The sequence below is a fragment of the Lactuca sativa genome, chromosome 9, assembly GCF_002870075.4.
Source record: "Lactuca sativa cultivar Salinas chromosome 9, Lsat_Salinas_v11, whole genome shotgun sequence".
NCBI lineage: Eukaryota > Viridiplantae > Streptophyta > Magnoliopsida > Asterales > Asteraceae > Lactuca > Lactuca sativa.
The window spans coordinates 187,349,899-187,366,957 of NC_056631.2; the positions used below are offsets into that span (position 1 = coordinate 187,349,899).

General features: G+C 38.0%; 1 protein-coding gene across 1 annotated transcript; it reads right to left on the minus strand.

Annotated features, from left to right (window-relative positions):
- Window positions 1-10,344: 10,344 nt before the first annotated feature.
- Window positions 10,345-15,468, minus strand: LOC111889761 (flowering time control protein FPA). Its single transcript, XM_023885916.3, has 4 exons — window positions 15,287-15,468; window positions 14,633-14,944; window positions 11,916-13,054; window positions 10,345-11,657 (listed from the first exon to the last, which is right to left on the minus strand). The coding sequence occupies exons 1-4, from the start codon at window positions 15,287-15,289 to the stop codon at window positions 10,508-10,510; spliced, it is 2,604 nt and encodes an 867-aa protein (XP_023741684.1). The 5' UTR covers window positions 15,290-15,468; the 3' UTR covers window positions 10,345-10,507.
- Between the last annotated feature and the right edge of the window lie 1,591 nt (window positions 15,469-17,059).

The following is a 17,059-nucleotide window of genomic DNA, read 5'->3' on the forward strand; positions in this document are numbered from 1 at the left end:
TAAATTTAAGAGGGACTCGACGAGTCAAAGGAAGGACTCGGCGAGTCGGAGCGGGATCCGGGTCGATAAGAAAGTGACCAACTCGACGAGTCGGCCGAGTGGACTCGGCGAGTCTGGTCTGTGCGAGGAAAACCCTAAATCCGGGGCTTGGAGCCTATTTAAGCATCTTAATCTTCTTCCTAGGGCTCCTTTACAGCCTCTTGCACCCAGAACGCCGCACCTTAAGCCCCCATTGTGTTCATTCAAGCTTCTAGCCATTTTTGAGTGGGTTTAAGGAAGAAGAAGGAGTGGGAATCCTTGAAGCATCAGGGAGTGGCTTTGGATCTGAAGTTTGGGAAGCATTTCAGAGCATTGGAAGGTATCAATTCGTTTCTCTCCTCCATATTTTTCCTTGGTTATGAGTTTTGGGGCTTTTAAGCCATGTTTAAGACCAATCTTGAGCTTGAGGTCCAGATCTGAGGTTGCTACCTCAGATCCATGTTTATTTTGGTATGTAATCCCATAAAGTATCAGCCATTGGGTGGAAATTGGAGTCTCTTGGTCCTAAACCCTAGCTATGGGTGTATTTTGCCTAGATCTCACTCTCTACATGTAAAGTTTGCAACTTTACGTGGGAAATAGGCTTGGGGAGGGTAGATCTATAGTTTGGAGCTCATGCATGACTCGGAAGTCCTCTGCATGTAAGTGGATCTTAGTGGGCTCGACGAGTCCTTCGAGTGGACTCGGCGAGTAGCTTGAAGATGAGGAGGAACTCGACGAGTGGGATGAACAGCTCGTCGAGTCGGATGAAGATGGGCATGAACTCGGCGAGTTGGATGAACAGCTCGTCGAGTTGGATGAAGTTTGTCGTGTGCTCGGCGAGTCTGTTCTTAGACTCGGCGAGTCAGGTCGGGTGGTCCCAAACCCTTCGAGTTAAGACTCGAGTCAGCGAGTCGAGCCAGGACTCAGTGAGTTGGTCAGGACAGGAATCGGGAATCAGTAAACTCGGCGAGTCAGGGGCTGACTCGGCGAGTAGAGTCGCGAGTGGAAGGACTCTGGATTTATGAACTCGGCGAGTCAGTGGGGTGACTCGGCGAGTAGGGTTGACCTGGAAGGTTGACTTTGGCCAGAGTTGACTTGGTTAACCTTTGGAGGTCAGTTAGACTAAGTGTTGGGTTGTTGTTGGTAGCTCGGGGAGCTAGCGGAGCAGCAGTTCGGAGTTAGCGGTCAGGTAGCGGTCAAAGGGGTTAGCAGCGGCAGTTCGGCAATATCAGTTGAGTTTCCCTTTGTATGAATGGGTCTACGGCCACAATGCCGGCCCATGTAGTTATGAGTAGAAGACCCGGGGGTTAGCCCTAGGCACAGTATGCTAGTATGATATTTGGACGAGGTCCAATGACAGAGGGCGGGTGCCCAAGGAGCGGTTTATGTGATAGTCTATACTTGTTGTCTGTGTGATTCTTGTATGTGCCTGGTAGGGAGGTGAGAGAGGGCGAGGTCCCGTATCTCACCAATAGCAGAGTGTGGATGGTGTTCCACATCTCAGTAGCAGCAGAGCAGGGGCGAGGCCCAAGTTAGGAAAGGAGTGAGGGTGGGCTGGGCCCGAACCTCACTATCAGCAGGAGTATGGACGAGGTTCCATGACTCATCAGTAGCAGAACTCGGGCGGGGCCCAGAGATAGGCGAGGCCTTAGAGCAAGGGTTGCTAGTATATGTTTAGCTTATGTAATGTTATGTGATACGTTTATGTGCTATTATATGTTAGTGGGCGAGGCCCTGTGACAGGCGAGGCCTAAGTGAAACAGATCTGTATCCGAGCGAGGCTCGAAGCCAGGCGGGGCCTGGAGCGGCGGGGCCGTTGTAGCGGGCGAGGCCCGAAGTAGGGGGCGAGGCCCCGGATAGCGGGCGTGGCCCAGTATGTGCAGTATGTAGTTATGCATGGTATGTGGTAAGGTGGGGAACTCACTAAGCTTCGTGCTTATGGTTTCAGTTTTGTTTTCAGGTACTTCCGGTAGCGGAGGGAGGAGCTCGGAGTGATCGCATGACACACACCATAGATTAGTCAGCCTGGGAATGTTTACTCTGATAATAAACAAGCGTTTTGAAAACTTATACTCAGATGATGTTTTGGAATGATGTCTTTGTTTAAAGTAATGTTTTATTAAAAAGAAATTTTTGGTCTTGAATTTTGGGATGTTACAGGACATGAACAATCCCTGTTCTTGTTCGTTCGGTTCGTTTACAACCCTATATATGTTGAGTTTTGACCGGAGGGTTCATAACGAGACGTGAGACCGGAGGGTCTTCATTGAGACACATGGTCGGAGGGTCCTTATCGAGATATAGTCATGAGAGGCTAATTATTGTGTATGTGGTATTTTGGGGAACTCGCTAAGCTTCGTGCTTACAGTGTTTGTGTAAAATGTGTTTCAGGTATATCTCAGGATCGCGGAAGGCGCCAACATGATTGTACACACCAGCTTGATGATATGTGGATTCTGGGATATGTGACAAACAATTTATGATGTTTTGTGTTTGAGAAAAATTCAACTTGACATGGGAAATGTTTAAGTATTTTTTGTGTGAACTTTTAAAAATGAAAATTTTGTTTTGAAAATTTATAGTGTTACAATAAGTGAAATATTGTTTTAGAATTGAAGTCAGTATGTGTAGTTATGTTATTTTTGTGTTTTTATTTTGAAAAAAAAAGATGTTATAGATTCAATAAGAATATAAGTTAAAACTTGTGGGTTAAAGCATAATTTGAATAAACATGGTGTTTTACAACTTTCTATGGCAAACAATAGTGTATTCTAGCCAAATATATTTTAGTATAAACATTCTAAAACATAGAATATATAAATGCATTCCATCAAAATGTCTGTAAAAATGTTTGTTAACAACAAGTATATATTTGTTTAACTGGTAATACTAATAAGTGATGTATTTTATTCTTTCAGAATGGCTTGAAGGACAAGTCAATTATTTGGACCATTGAAAAATATCAAATTTATTTGTTCAATAATTGTATATTTAAGAATGCAATTTTGTACGAATTTTATTCATTTAGAATATGTGTAATTATACTAAAATGTATAAGGTTGTTATTCTGTAAGAATATGTATTAATTTGTATTTAAGTTTGAATGTCTATGAATAAATATAAGAATATTGTTATTAATCAAATGGGGGTTCAAAAAAATGACTCTTAATAATTTTTTAATAGAATACCATTCCGACAGAATCATAGAACATCATTGTAACAAAATAACATTCTGATAGAATAAATTCGGTTTATGCTTAAAAATTACGTTTGAAATTGAATTAATTAATAAAAAAATTAGATTCTTTAAATCAAGAGCATTAATTATCCCCTAAATCTCGAATTTTCCTTTTTTAAATTTGTCTCAATTGTCTAAAATACTCTTATAATGAATTTAGATGGTATTTTTGTGTTATATTTAATTTAATAATATTTATTAATTACTTACTTAACATAGCTAAAATGATTGGTGCACAATCAACCACACTTGTACACAATACTTATCAAAACACAATAACCTAACTCATGCACACACATGCACACACACACACAATATATATATATATATATATATATATATATATATATATATATATATATATATATAGTCATTTATGTTTCTTTTTACACATACCATTAAACTTGTTTATATTATTTAGAAAAAAAAATCTTTATGGTTGTTGCGACTGGAGAAACTCCGGCTGGCTGAGGAATCTCTGGTCAGAACCTGTAGCCATAATCAAACATTGTGTCAGACGTTCTCTGGGAAAGGATCCCTGAAGGACGCTCCAACGATCTAGTTAACTACCTTGTAGAGAGACTTAGTGGAGTATGAGGGAGAGAGTAAAATATATCGTACCTCTTTAGGCGCTTCCTGAGTCCCTTATATAGTTAGGGTTTTAAGTGAAGGGGACTAGAATAACGACACTTAATATACCAGACTGCTATTGGTCCACCTGTCTCCGTCTGACCCTTCCTTTGTCCTGATTGGAGCACATGGAATAAATTGTAGTGGCCCGTGCACAATCATATTGACGTCTCTCTTTGTATGACAGCTTATAGCCCCGCGTGGGGAACAAGAGACTTTCCCCTAGATGACGTTAGCTGGCTGTCGAAGATAGTTGATCTTTCTGTCTGTCCTTCTAGGGTCTTGCCTCGACATTCCTTTCTGCTAACCCGTAGGCTTAGCTGGGCAGTGTTGTTCAGTTGTTCCTTCTTTCATACGTTCGAGCCAGCGGCCACCTTGCTAGACGAGATAGCATCGTGTTTAGTTACGCCACGACGGACCGCTATGGGGTACATCATCAAGCCCCTAGTCTAGTAGTGATGACATAGCGCAGTAAGTCATCATGTGCAAGACTCATAGGTACACATTTCACTTATTTATCTTTCGGGAAGTTATTACTTCTACATAATGGTCTACTTTTTCTGGGTGTTTGATTTGCCACTATCTTTATCCATAAATATGTGACTTCCCCCTTTACATGCTTTCTTATTTCCATATCTCAGTTTTCTTCTTCCTCTGTTCTTCGTCTTCAAAGAAAATAGCTCTCCCTATTAGCATGATTTCTTCTCATGGTGTTGTTCTGACCTCCGAGTATGCTGAGACTCTCCGGGTAAAGTATGGTTTTCAGCCGGAGGATGAAGTGCTTATACCTTTGGACGAAGCTTCCTTTCTGGAACCTGCATCGGGAAAGGTCGACGTCTTTGTCAGAACCTTCAATGTCGGCTATCGACTTTCGATTACTAAAATTCTTGACGAGGTGCTTCGCAAAAATAGAGTCAATGTTTATGAAGTTACCTCTAATTCTGTAAACAAGGTTGTCGCTTTCGAGGTGTTGTGTCGATCTCAAGGTTTTCTTCCAAGCCTTTTGGTGTTGAAGAATTTCTTTCGCTTTTCTACTGTTGGTGATAAATTTACCATCTAGACCCGGAAGAATGCTCATGTCCTTGTGCCTGACGAGAAGAGCAGCCCGAAGAACTGGAAAAATCATTACTTTTGGGTGGACACTTCTCGAGTTAGAGGACCCTACTTTCGGACTGAAAGAACTTCTGATAGCGCACCCAAGCTACTTGTTCAGGATCAAGAAACTATTCGTCTTTTGGAAAGCTTTATCGTTGCTCCCGAGGAATTTTCCGAGTACATTCTTGTTGGAGCAGGGATGAGCACCGAATGGTGGCGCCGTCAAAAGATGCCTGAGTTATTTGTCGTTAATGGGGGTAAGTTTTTCCGTTTCTTGCTTTGACTTTCCTATGTTTGTTCTCATTCTTTTTCCCTTCCTCCTCCCCTCTTTTTTTCTTTTTAGAGATAAAAGGTGATGTTTATCTTTCAAGGGAGGAGAAGGTGTTGTCTTTTTATGATGTGCTTGGGCGGAAATTCAAAGGAGACTTGCAGTTTCGGCCAATCGCTCTGTGCGACAGCCTTCCCCTCGTGGATCCAGCACTACCCTTCGCCCTGCTAGTGTATTCCCTTTTTAATTAATTTATTATAAATTTATTGTTTTAGGAATTATACCTTTGACCTCCTTAAGTAATCATGCATATTTATTAACATCTTTTTCTAGCATATTCCTTCTTACGTAAATATGCAAACAAGTAAACACAAGTTAAAACATTTTACATCGCATACAAGTTTATGCACATATCATCATTATGGCTTGACAACATCACTAGCATGATTTGTCCTAATCATCATAGACAAGGGTTTCCAAGTAAATATGGCAAGAATACATCACTTAAAATCAACACAAGGCACTCTTTCTATCAATGACCCTAACACACCTCTCACATAAAAAGAATAAGAATCTAACATATACCATCCTAAATTCTCATACACATGATGAAGCATAAGAACCAATATCATATCACACGTAATAAGGGCACATGCAACCTAAATAGCCTTGCTTCATTCCAATCCATCTAACATACGGAATTCCCTAACAAAGTACTTTAAAAATCCACCAGATTAACTCACATTTGTCAAAGATGTGTCCTCCTCACACTTGAAGTTTTGTAAGAGTTGAAGTATCATCCTTTCCCCAATCCTTATTAGATATATTTCATAGCTTCAAAACCCCTTGAATGATCGTCAATGGTCGCCCCTTCCTTCTCCCTTTCTCTTCTCGGTGTGTAGCCTCCTCCACCCTCCTAATCATGCGTTTTTTTCTTCTTGCTAATTGATAGTTTCATTTTATTTACTTCTTTGTATAGTTTATTTTAGTATATTGAATTCATATTTAGTTAATTTCCATGTATATTTCCCTTTTGTTGCTTTATGACCATTTCGGGTACTTTCTAGTTTCGTGAGCATAATTGCAGCTTTTAAGGATACTAGCGGAGCGGGATCATTGGGAAGCGATTGGACTTAATAGATGTCAAGAATTATGGGATTGATAGATAATGGAGTTGATGCATGGAGTTGGCTTGCTTATTAATTGAATGCTTAAAAGAATTAAACTTTAAATTTATAAGATGAGGGAGAATTTTCGAGCGTGTTGGGATTATTGATCGGGCAATTACGAGAGCTTTGGAGGATTTGGAAAAGACAAATTGGGCTAAATTGAAGAGAACTTGAAGAAAAATGGCCTAGAAGTTGATCGGGCTCAAATTGGGCTAATGGACTAACCTGTGGAGGCCCAATACTCAAAGAAGTCCCATACTCCGTCAGTTCACACGACCAGCATGGAATTCTTACGCGGCCCGCGTAGATTCCTACAGGGGCAATTTCAGAATTTCAAATGGAGGTCTATATGGGGAAGGTTGGTGTGCCACTTTTCTCAACTCTTGCACATCCAATTTTGGAGCATTTTCTCTAGAGATTTTGAAGGTTTTGAAGGCCAAGAACACTTGAAGAACATCATCTCTCTATCTATAAGTTTTGTTGAATGTTTAGTACAATCTTTTCTTACTTTCTTTTCTTAAGTTTAGCCATGCTAGGCTAATCTAAACTTGGTTGACTTTGGTGGAATCCTTTGAATCTTTGTTGAATGTTGAAGACTCCATGAACTTGTTCTTTAATCCTCATGAAAATGTTTTATGTTTTAACATCTTATTACTACTTGTATGTTTTTATTCATGAGTTTAAATGTGCTTGTGGTGATTAGCTGGTTAATTTATTGATTAAGTAAAGGATCCTCAAATTAGCAAACAAACAAGTGACTTTTATGTTAGTTTTACTTCACACAATCATAAAAACATTTTCTCCAACATGGTAGTGAAAGAATTTTACTCCTCTTGGATTTGGTGACTTTTTGGTTCTTAATGCTAGTTGACTTTCACTAAGTACATGCTTAATGGAAATTGTGATATTGACTAAGGAAATTGTTATGAGCTTCTCTAACCATTTTAACAACTAAGAAAAGTCTAGGTAATCTCAAGCTTCTTGGATTGCTATAGCCAAATTGAGGATTTAAAACAAGTATTGTACCATTGGATTGTAATGATATGTTCATCAAAGGTCAAAGTGAGGAAACCTTAAGTCAACCATCCTTCCCTTATTGATCTTACATCAAATTATTGTTTTTATTGAATTGTCCATCTAAATCTTAGTTTAATTCTAGTTTTATTATAAGTGTTTTAAAAGATCAAAGCCCCCAATTTTACTTTTATTGTCATTTTACAAGTATTTTTACAAAGAGATATTTCATAGATTTATAAAACTGAACCAATCTCCGCATATTCGACCCCTTTACCATTATACACTATTTTAGTGTAAAAGATTTAGGGTTATTAATTTTGTTGGCCTCGACAACCACCACTAATCGACACAAACAATAGGAGCCAAAGGGAATCAATTTTTGACAACCTACTAAAGAGTACATGAAGAAAAACAGAAGTGTAGAAGGAACGATTTGATTCCTTGGAGGTTATAGCCGAATTCCAACAATTGATCCCTCAAGATTTGGCTTTTTACCCCTTCAATTCCATTTAAGCCATTCAAATGAATTATATTTATCCTAATAATTTTGTAAATCAATTTAATTAAATTACACACCTTTTTAATTTTGATTAGTTCTTTTAATATCATCATTTTTTTAAATTTATTTCCTTATATAACATTAAACTGAAATAATCCTATGAAGTAAATATTCGTCTAACGGAAGCAAACATCGCTGACGGGAACGAGAACAAATTCGGGTCATTACACAAGATAACAAAGAGGGGCATCTGGCGGGCGTCACGTCCCATGTGACGAGGAAGAGAGGGCTTTTGAGTATCACAACTCTTTCTGACGCAACAAAAGGGAATTGACTGCTATCGCCGATGCAAGCTTGCCACCAACTTCGTCGCTACTTTGATGCCCTCTAGTGAAGAGGTAATAAGTATCCTTGATGAAAACACAAGTCAGTCCGAAGGGATACAAGGGGAGTCTAAACAACCCATTATGAACAAGGATTCAATCAGAGATGGCCCGACAGGGCCACCGTCGGTCCACCGAAGCCAATCTCTTGCTGCTTTGGAGACATATGACTATGATGATCTTATTGCTAGTTTCCAAGTCAATAATCTTTCTTTCAAACATCTTTTCATCCTTAAATGGAACCTCACTGATGAATCCTGTCTCTCCCAACAAGAGGTTGTTATTGAGTTCTCACGCCATGTTTTTTCTAAGGGAACTGTTTCTGAGATGGAAGCCTTTACTGATGATTAAAAAATTGATTTCATAGAATTTTCTTCTGCTCAAAGTACCTTTTTCCTTACCGTCGGGGCTCGCCGCATTCGGCGTCTTAAAAGTGTGGCTGTCAAGCTTCGGGTGAATGAGAGGGGTCTTCAACAACACATTGCTTCTCTGGAATCTTCGGTTGAGTCTTCTCGCCAGCAATTGGAGTTGCTAGCCGGCAAGAAAATGACGCTCAAGGAGCATGGTGCTCATGTGGACGTGAAGCTTGATGACACCCTCCAGCAGAATGAGGCCTTGATTACCCAGGTGGAGAGTTTGGAGAAAGAGTTGTTGGATAAAGTAAAATTGTGGCTTGATCGTGAGGCGGAGTTGTCCCGACTTAGGAATGACCTGGACTGGCTTGTCAAGGATGGAATTGTTAGAATTGTTGACAAAGTTATCGAACTTCCAGATTTTTTGCAGGGTGCGGGTCGTATCAAGAATATGTGTTTTGCTGCTGGTGAGGAGTCTGGTAGAGAGGTGTTGCATAAGGCAGTGTTCGTTAGAGCGGTTGATCCCTGGTTCCACCTCGAGCCATTCGGGGGAGATGGTTGATACGATTGATTCGTTTCTCTCTTGTGATTATGCTTCCATGATGAAGTTGGGCTCCCTAGATATTGGCGGCCTTCGCCACTGTGGGCGGATGACGATAATGAAGGAGCAAGTCCTAGCAACAATAATTTGTCTTAATTACTATTTTTACCTAAAGCTTTGATATTTCAAGCCTTTTATACGAAATAATCAAATTCATAATATTAGTATTTGCTCTACCATCAGTGTGGTTAATAATGTGTGTAAGTATTAAGCTATACGGATTATTATAATCAATAACATTTCTAATCATTACAGTGGAAAGATTTTTTATAGTTATAAAAGTAATAATTTATTCAAATTAAATGAGTGGTTTTCATTTTTGGGTGAAATTCAGTATAAACATGAGAGAAAAAAAAATTTTATTTTATCTCTTAAGAATTATTACATGTCCAATTAATTCACAATTAGATTATTAGAGTTAGTCTAATTAGCCTGGGATTTATATTTTTAACCATAATAGTTTATAATTTATTGATGTGATTAGCCTGGGATTTATGTTTTTAACCATAACAATTTTTTATTTTTTATTGTGATATAACACAAAAAAAATCACAAAAAAAAAACACTTGATCGAAACTATCAAACTAATTAGCTAAGCACATATTAAGCCCACGTTGCCCTGTTTCTTACTGAACTGTCGTTGGAACTTTGGACGAGTATAGTAGTGGATGAGATCAATTTGACAATGTTTATTTATGATTTAAATTCTCATATTGATTCAGTAATTCACAATCATTGTAGACAACTTTAAAACGACGATACGTGTGTTAGATAACTGAAAACAATAGAATAAACGAATGTAAAATAATATCAACATTTCAAAGTATTTTCATGATTGTATTCATAGGTCCTCATTTTTATGATTTATACCCCTCTTTTGCTACAAATTATTGTATAATTTATAACCTAGTTGAAAACAGTAGAATCAGCATGTCAAAATGTATCAATTTCCGGATTTTGTAGCGTATGAAGCAACTTCATAGTGATTTAATTTCTTATGATTTAGAATTTTAGATACTTATTTTACTACGAAATCGTTGTTACTTTATTAAACATCACATTGACATCTATTTCGTAACAAGCATGAATCATCCTCATTATTAAACATGAAATTAGCATCTAAACCCACATACAAAAACAACACTGATCCATAAGCATTACCATTTTTTACCATTAAACATGCTCGTTAATCCAATTTAACATAAACAATTATTATAAAAACTCGATTTATTTTCAAGTTTTCCCTTGTTGGATTTGCTTGAGTAGAGTAGCAGCCAACTCTAAAGTCGCCTGTAACCGTTTCTGTGGATCCGCCTCCTCCGTTTCCTCCTGTCCATTTCCTGGACCTTGACTACCACTACTTTGACTTTGACTTTGACCTTGACCATGACCCATGTTTCCCACTTGCACTTGATGTTGTTGTTGTTGTTGATGATGTTGATGATGATACCCACTCATCATCTGCTGCTGCTGCTGACTAGGATTAGGAGGATGATATTGATGTTGATGCTGATGATGCTGACTGGGACTAGGCGAAGGAAGCTGACGTGGCGTCATCCTATTATTGTTATTATTATAACCATTATTATTATTATTACTACTATTATTATCTAAACCCATCATCACATTCACATTACTACTCGGCTGCCTAAACTCTTCTCCCGCTGTCATTGATTGCCTTGCGTTCCCAAGAAACGATGCCAGCTGTGCAAGCTGATCTGGCTGAATGCCGATGCCACCTGTCGCTGCCACTACAGTTTTAGGCTCCTGATAAGTAGGACTTCCAGGTCTATAATTATTACTCAAATTTGTCGGCTCCTGATTATTTGGAATCATAAAATCACCACTTCTTGATTGTCTATGAAGCAGATGATCCTGTGTCTGTGTATTGTTGTCAACATGAAACGGTGGTACAGACATAGTACCAGGTCTAGGTTTCCCAAGGTTTTGGAGTTGATAGCTTCCGGAAGGTGATGCTGCAGTGAACGACATTCTAGAAGCTTCTCCATGGGACAGCATATGATACGGGTCGGGTCTTTCGGGTTGGCGGTGATGTGGCGGTGGTGGTGGTGGGAGGGTGTCGGCGGTGGCGGGTGGTTGTTCTAGTCTGAGAATGACGCCGGAGATGCTGAGTTTTCCGGGGACTTTTAGAATTTTTTCTGAGAAATCGGAAGGGGGGACAAGAAATAAGGTTGTTTTGTCGTCCAGCTTGGCGACTGCTGCACGCTGTTTCTCGCCTAAATAGTTCATGAATTCGTTGTAAAACGCCATGTCAGCATCACTTTCGGGCACAAAGAATACAACCCATGAACTTGCTGCTTGATAGTAATGTTTGGACAGCATGTCTAGACTAGTCCTGGCTGTGCAATCCAAGAATTCAGGCCTGCATTTCCATGTAAATAATTTATTTATTTTTCCAATTTTATCTGTCACTCATTTATATTGTATATTGTATTTGTGTGTGTAAGATATTCATTCTCAAGGGCATTTTCGTCTTTTCCTTACAGTCTGTCATATGTCATGTCATGTTTATGTTTCAGCTTTTTGGATGGGACAAAAAGTTGCAATTTTTGGTCCCACTGACATTAGTTTTAGTCGTAGTCCAATATAGATCAAATGCAGTCAGTCATTTGAAACTTACATAATCATGTCAAGTACTTTTCCAACAGGAAAGCAACGAGCGCGACAAATTGATGTTCCTCCTTTTGCTATTATTCCTTCCCATTTCCATTCCCCACTTGCTGGAATGTGTGGTTCTGGAGTTGGTCTTTTCCATTCAACGGCATTTTGAGAAACCGGCCCACCATGGAAACCATCATAACCTGCATTGAGGTTATTTCGGGTATTTTGGATATTTTGTGTATTTTGTATGTTTCCCCTCTCACCATAAGGTTGAGCAACATTCATAGGTGGATCATGAATCATCTGTTTATGATAACCAAAATGCCCCAAGTTATTATTATCGAACCCCGGTGGCCTCGAGAGAACGTTCTTCCCATGTTCGGAATCGGAAAACGGATACTCCGGAAGCTCCGGTTCCGACGGAATCGGAATCGGAATCGGAATCGGACCGCCCTTCAGTTTCTTCGCACCATGAAAAATCAACGCGTCTTCCGGCAAATCCCATTCGTCATCATACACCGGGCCGCGACGCGGTGTGTGGAAATCATGGAAATTTACATTTCTATCCCTTGAAGGACTCCGGCGTCCGTAACCATCATGTCCCGTATCTCGGAATCCATGATTCCGACCCGGTAATGGTGATCTTCTTTTGCGTTCATCATGGTATCGATCATGTTGGCGGCCATAACGGGGGGATGGAGGGTCGGGAATCGAGTTTTTTCCGGTGTTTGAAGGTGGTGCTCTTGATTCGCTTCTTGCAAAAGTGATATGAACTCTAGGGTTTCCGAATAATTTCCCTTGTAAATTATCTTTTGCCCTAATAGCAGAATTAACATGTTTGTATCTGACAAAAGCGTAAGTTCTACCGGGATACGAAGAGATTTTTTCAATTTCACCAAAAGGGGAAAATGCATCCCAGAAACTGTGTTCATCTAGTTTTAAAGATTGTGGGAATCCGATCCATAAGACTTCATTGGGTTCTCCATCGGCTCTACTACCACTACTGATTGGCTTTTGATTCTCGTTGTTAGGGTCGGAATTGGAATGGCGGATTCTAGAGTCCCGATGAGGGAATGGAGATTCTCTTACTGAAGAACGAGGTGAATCTCGTCTGCGTATGTAGTCATCTTCTTCATGTAATTGTGCTGATGATTTCTCCTGATATATATGTTAGATGCAAGAATCATCAACTTTCCACAAACTTATAGCTTCAATTTCAATCATGGCAATAATAGTTTTATCATATTCATGTGCTTTATTTACTTTTATATTACATAACTTAATGATGTCTTATATCTGAGTTTGTAGATGAGTTGCATATACCACATGAAGGAGAAATTGGGAAGTAATGTTAATTTGATGATATGGGTAACCTTGTGTGCTCATGGAAGGCTTGTATCTTCATAGCATAACATCAAGTTTGAGCAAATGATATTGAGTAGCCATAATGATGTAATTTTGGCATATAGAAAAGAAATGCTTGAATTGCTAAATTGAATGAACCCTAATGGAAGTGCACCACATTCTTGCAATAGTTGTCTAGTAACTGTGTTATGGGTTTTGAGTTTTTGACATTATCATTCAATGCAAGAAAACCTAGAAAATGAATTTTCTTAGGCATAATACATTCAGCTTGACATATAAGATTGATCTCACTTAGAAAATGAATATCGTTTAGAATCAAAAGACTTGAAGAGTTTGCTCTGTTTTCAATTAAGACTCACCTTGTACTAGTTCACTTAGTAATTTGTAGTTTGTAATAGGATAGGGCTCATTAGGGAAGTAGTATTTTCAAGAGTTATGACCTTATAATCATCCACACTGTTTACAGTATGTAATTATGTAGTTCTGATATATAAGAAATTTAGAATAGAAGCCAATGGTTAACCTTGTTTTAATCTACATCTACTTAGCACTTTGATCATGAGATACCATTTTCCGTGTATATATGGTGTGTATACTTTTTAAATTCATCTGGTAATCACTGGATAGCTGGTATAAAGTATAAACTACATCTCAAATGGCCTAATGGTGGTGTAGAATCTGCAACTGGCATCCAAAGACAGTAGACCATAATTGTCAATACTTATGTGCATGAGGAGATATACATAAAAATGAGTTTTGGTTGAGTGTTGAGCATCTTGTGGAATGAGGATTAACTGATCTTCTCCTTAACAATGTTAGAGCAATAGCAACGAGAGAATGTTAGCAATGGAGATTAACTGCAGGTGATTATGTCATGATATGTATGGTTTATGCTTGAGGAATTTGATTCTCTTAATAAATCTAAGATGTAGAGCAATCGGAAGTAGAATATACATAAACCCTATAATCGTTGTAACCAATCTTGAATTTAATATATATGTGAACTAACTTCAAGCAAGGGTTCCTTAAGGGAATTGAGGCATTAGGTGTAGTTGTTGATAACTTTAAGCAGGTTTAACTAATTTGTTAAGTCTCTAGAACCATTTTGCATGCATGACAATTCGATTCATATGTGATAAAATGGTGGATAAGATGGGATATATCAAACTAAAAGCTGAAACCAGAACTAAAAATGATTTTGAATAGAATGACAGAAGTGGTAATGACAAAATTGCTTCAATGGGCATGAGTTAGCATCAGTTTCGATTTCCAAAAATAAGCAACTAGTTTAAGACTTAAGCAGATATTGCTCAAGTGTAAGAGAGTACATATACAGAAAGAAAAAAGCAGACATAGGTGGACAAAACTAACCGCCTTTGCAAACTCAATTCTAAGTGCATTGCCCGCAAGAATGAAACCTTGAAGTGCTCCAAATGCTGCAAAAGCTGCACTGGCTTCAATGAAATTGATGAAGGCGTAGCTACGACCAGGTGAAAAAGCTACACTCTCAAGCTCCCCAAATTGTCTAAAGTGATTGCTCAATGCACGTTCAGTTAAGGTATGAGATAGATTCCCAACCCACAGGTGTCTTGAAGGAGGAACAGTGTTTCTTCCATGATGAATTTTCTCTTCTGGTCTCAAAGGGTATTCCTTCCACTGTCTCTCTCGTCCCCCTCTAGAGCTCTGAAAAACAAAACCTCATATCAGTTATTTTGCATTTCGCCATTTTAGAGGAGACAGCTACTCTATATTTTCCGGATCTTATATCGATTAATCAAACCATCGTCCTTGATCTTCCTTTAAAAACGGAAAAGCTGTACACCGGCAATTCGGATCAGAAATAGCAGAAACTTTAAATTAACCCAAATCAGATCGCATTCACGAGAGATTAATTCATGGAAAAATACACATGAAACAATTAAAATTCACAATGGAATATGGATAAACAAGAAACAAATCAACGTTGCTGTTATCTGTAAACGAAAAACAGTAAATAGAGTGAATCGTAAAAGTGCGAGAACAAACCATTATTGTTCGAATTCGATAATCGTCCTACTACATTCAGAGCCCTTTGCCAAACAAAATCGCGATAAGGTACGACTGATTTAGCCAAAATCACGATAGATAACTGGCAGGAGAGAAGATATGGTGACGTGTTTGTGTTAGGGTTTGGTATTCCTGAGCACTATCAGAACAATTGACAGCTCCAAAGTCGATATTTATTTTGCCAGGAGCGATCGTAGCCGTTTCTTAAGTTGTATTCTCATACCCCCTGTACTAATTAGAGTTTACAACTTTTGCCCCAAATTTTCCGTGTTATTTTTATGATAAAATCTTATGTTATATGATAAAATCATATTAGTTATATACTAAATTTTAAGATGTATAAATTACAAAATTTTTTATATAAGACAATGATACATAAATAGTTTATTAATACTTGTTAAAAATTTGAAGACATGGATTAAGGAAAATAATTAAGAAATTCTAGAGAAATGAAATTTTAAAATATTAAATTTATGTATATAAATTTATTTATATTTCTTAAACTAGACATCAATATTAACTAATTTAGCATACACAAACAATTTAAATACAAGGTATAACATAAATATTTTATTTAAAAGTTGTAGTTTTTTATTACATAATAACTAATAATAAATTATAATAATTATTTTTCCATAAGAAATTATTCTCCAAAAAAACTATTCATTTTCGTGCTTTGCAAACATCTAATATTGAGAAAACTGCAACTTTGATCCCTGTGGTTTTCTGTTTTTTGTGATTTTGATTAGTATAATTTTAAATTTGCAAATTTTATCATCTTCAACAAGTTTCATTGTGGTTTTGGTATCTCCCCAAACTGAAATGGCCAACATGTCCTTATGATACTTTTTATACTTTTTCCTATTTAATTTAAAGTTTTATTATATAAAAAAATAATGGAACCCACACCCACCTTACGCTCCTCTCTTTCTTTGTAAAATACAGGCCATTCATCCCTCTTCGATCACTTCCACCATTGAAAATACTTCATGTCATCATGGTTATCACTCCATGTTTGTAAACTCCAACGAATCAACACAAGACCACCTAAGTTTAAAAATCAAACACAAAATGTGGAAAGACAATGAGAATAAGAAAGTTGTTATAGTTATGGACGTATGAAATCTTTATAGGGTTTAAGTAGAAAATAATAATGTCAGACCAACTAAGTAGCCTCCTACCATAAAGAAACAAATTGATCGAAAAAGTTATTTCATTCACGTGACCTCAATAAGTTTAAATACAAAGATTCAGATCCTAGTTTAAAGGAAAGATAAGATCACACAATAGTTTAAAACAAGATAACTAAATAAGTAGATAATGATAGGATTCAAATAACATATTCGAATCCTTTTACTCCCCCTAAAGTTGGAGCATGTAAGTTTCTAATGCCCAACTTGCTTGTCAGCATCCGAAGTCTTTATGCACCTAAGGCTTTAGTGAACAAATCCGCGATCTGTTTTTTAGTATCAATTTTGATCGGCAAAACCTCATTGGTTTCAACCCGCTCACGCAAAAAGTAGCAGTCCATCTCGACGTGCTTTGTGCGTTCATGGAATACCGGGTTGTTAGCTATGTGTCTAGCTGCTTGATTGTCGCAAAATAAAGGAGTAGGTCTAGCTTGTGGAGCTTGTAACGCCTGCAATAACCAGTGAATCCATAGGATTTCACTAACTGTGACAGCCATCGCCCTATACTCAGCCTCAGAAGATGACCGTGAAACCACAGTTTGTTTCTTTGTCTTCCAAGAAA

Coding starts and splice junctions, on each gene's coding strand:
- LOC111889761 (XM_023885916.3), bottom strand. Junction 13,055..14,632: donor GAATTGAGTTTGCAAAGGCG/GTTAGTTTTGTC, acceptor CATATATATCAG/GAGAAATCATCAGCACAATT. Junction 11,658..11,915: donor AAAGTACTTGACATGATTAT/GTAAGTTTCAAA, acceptor ATGGAAATGCAG/GCCTGAATTCTTGGATTGCA.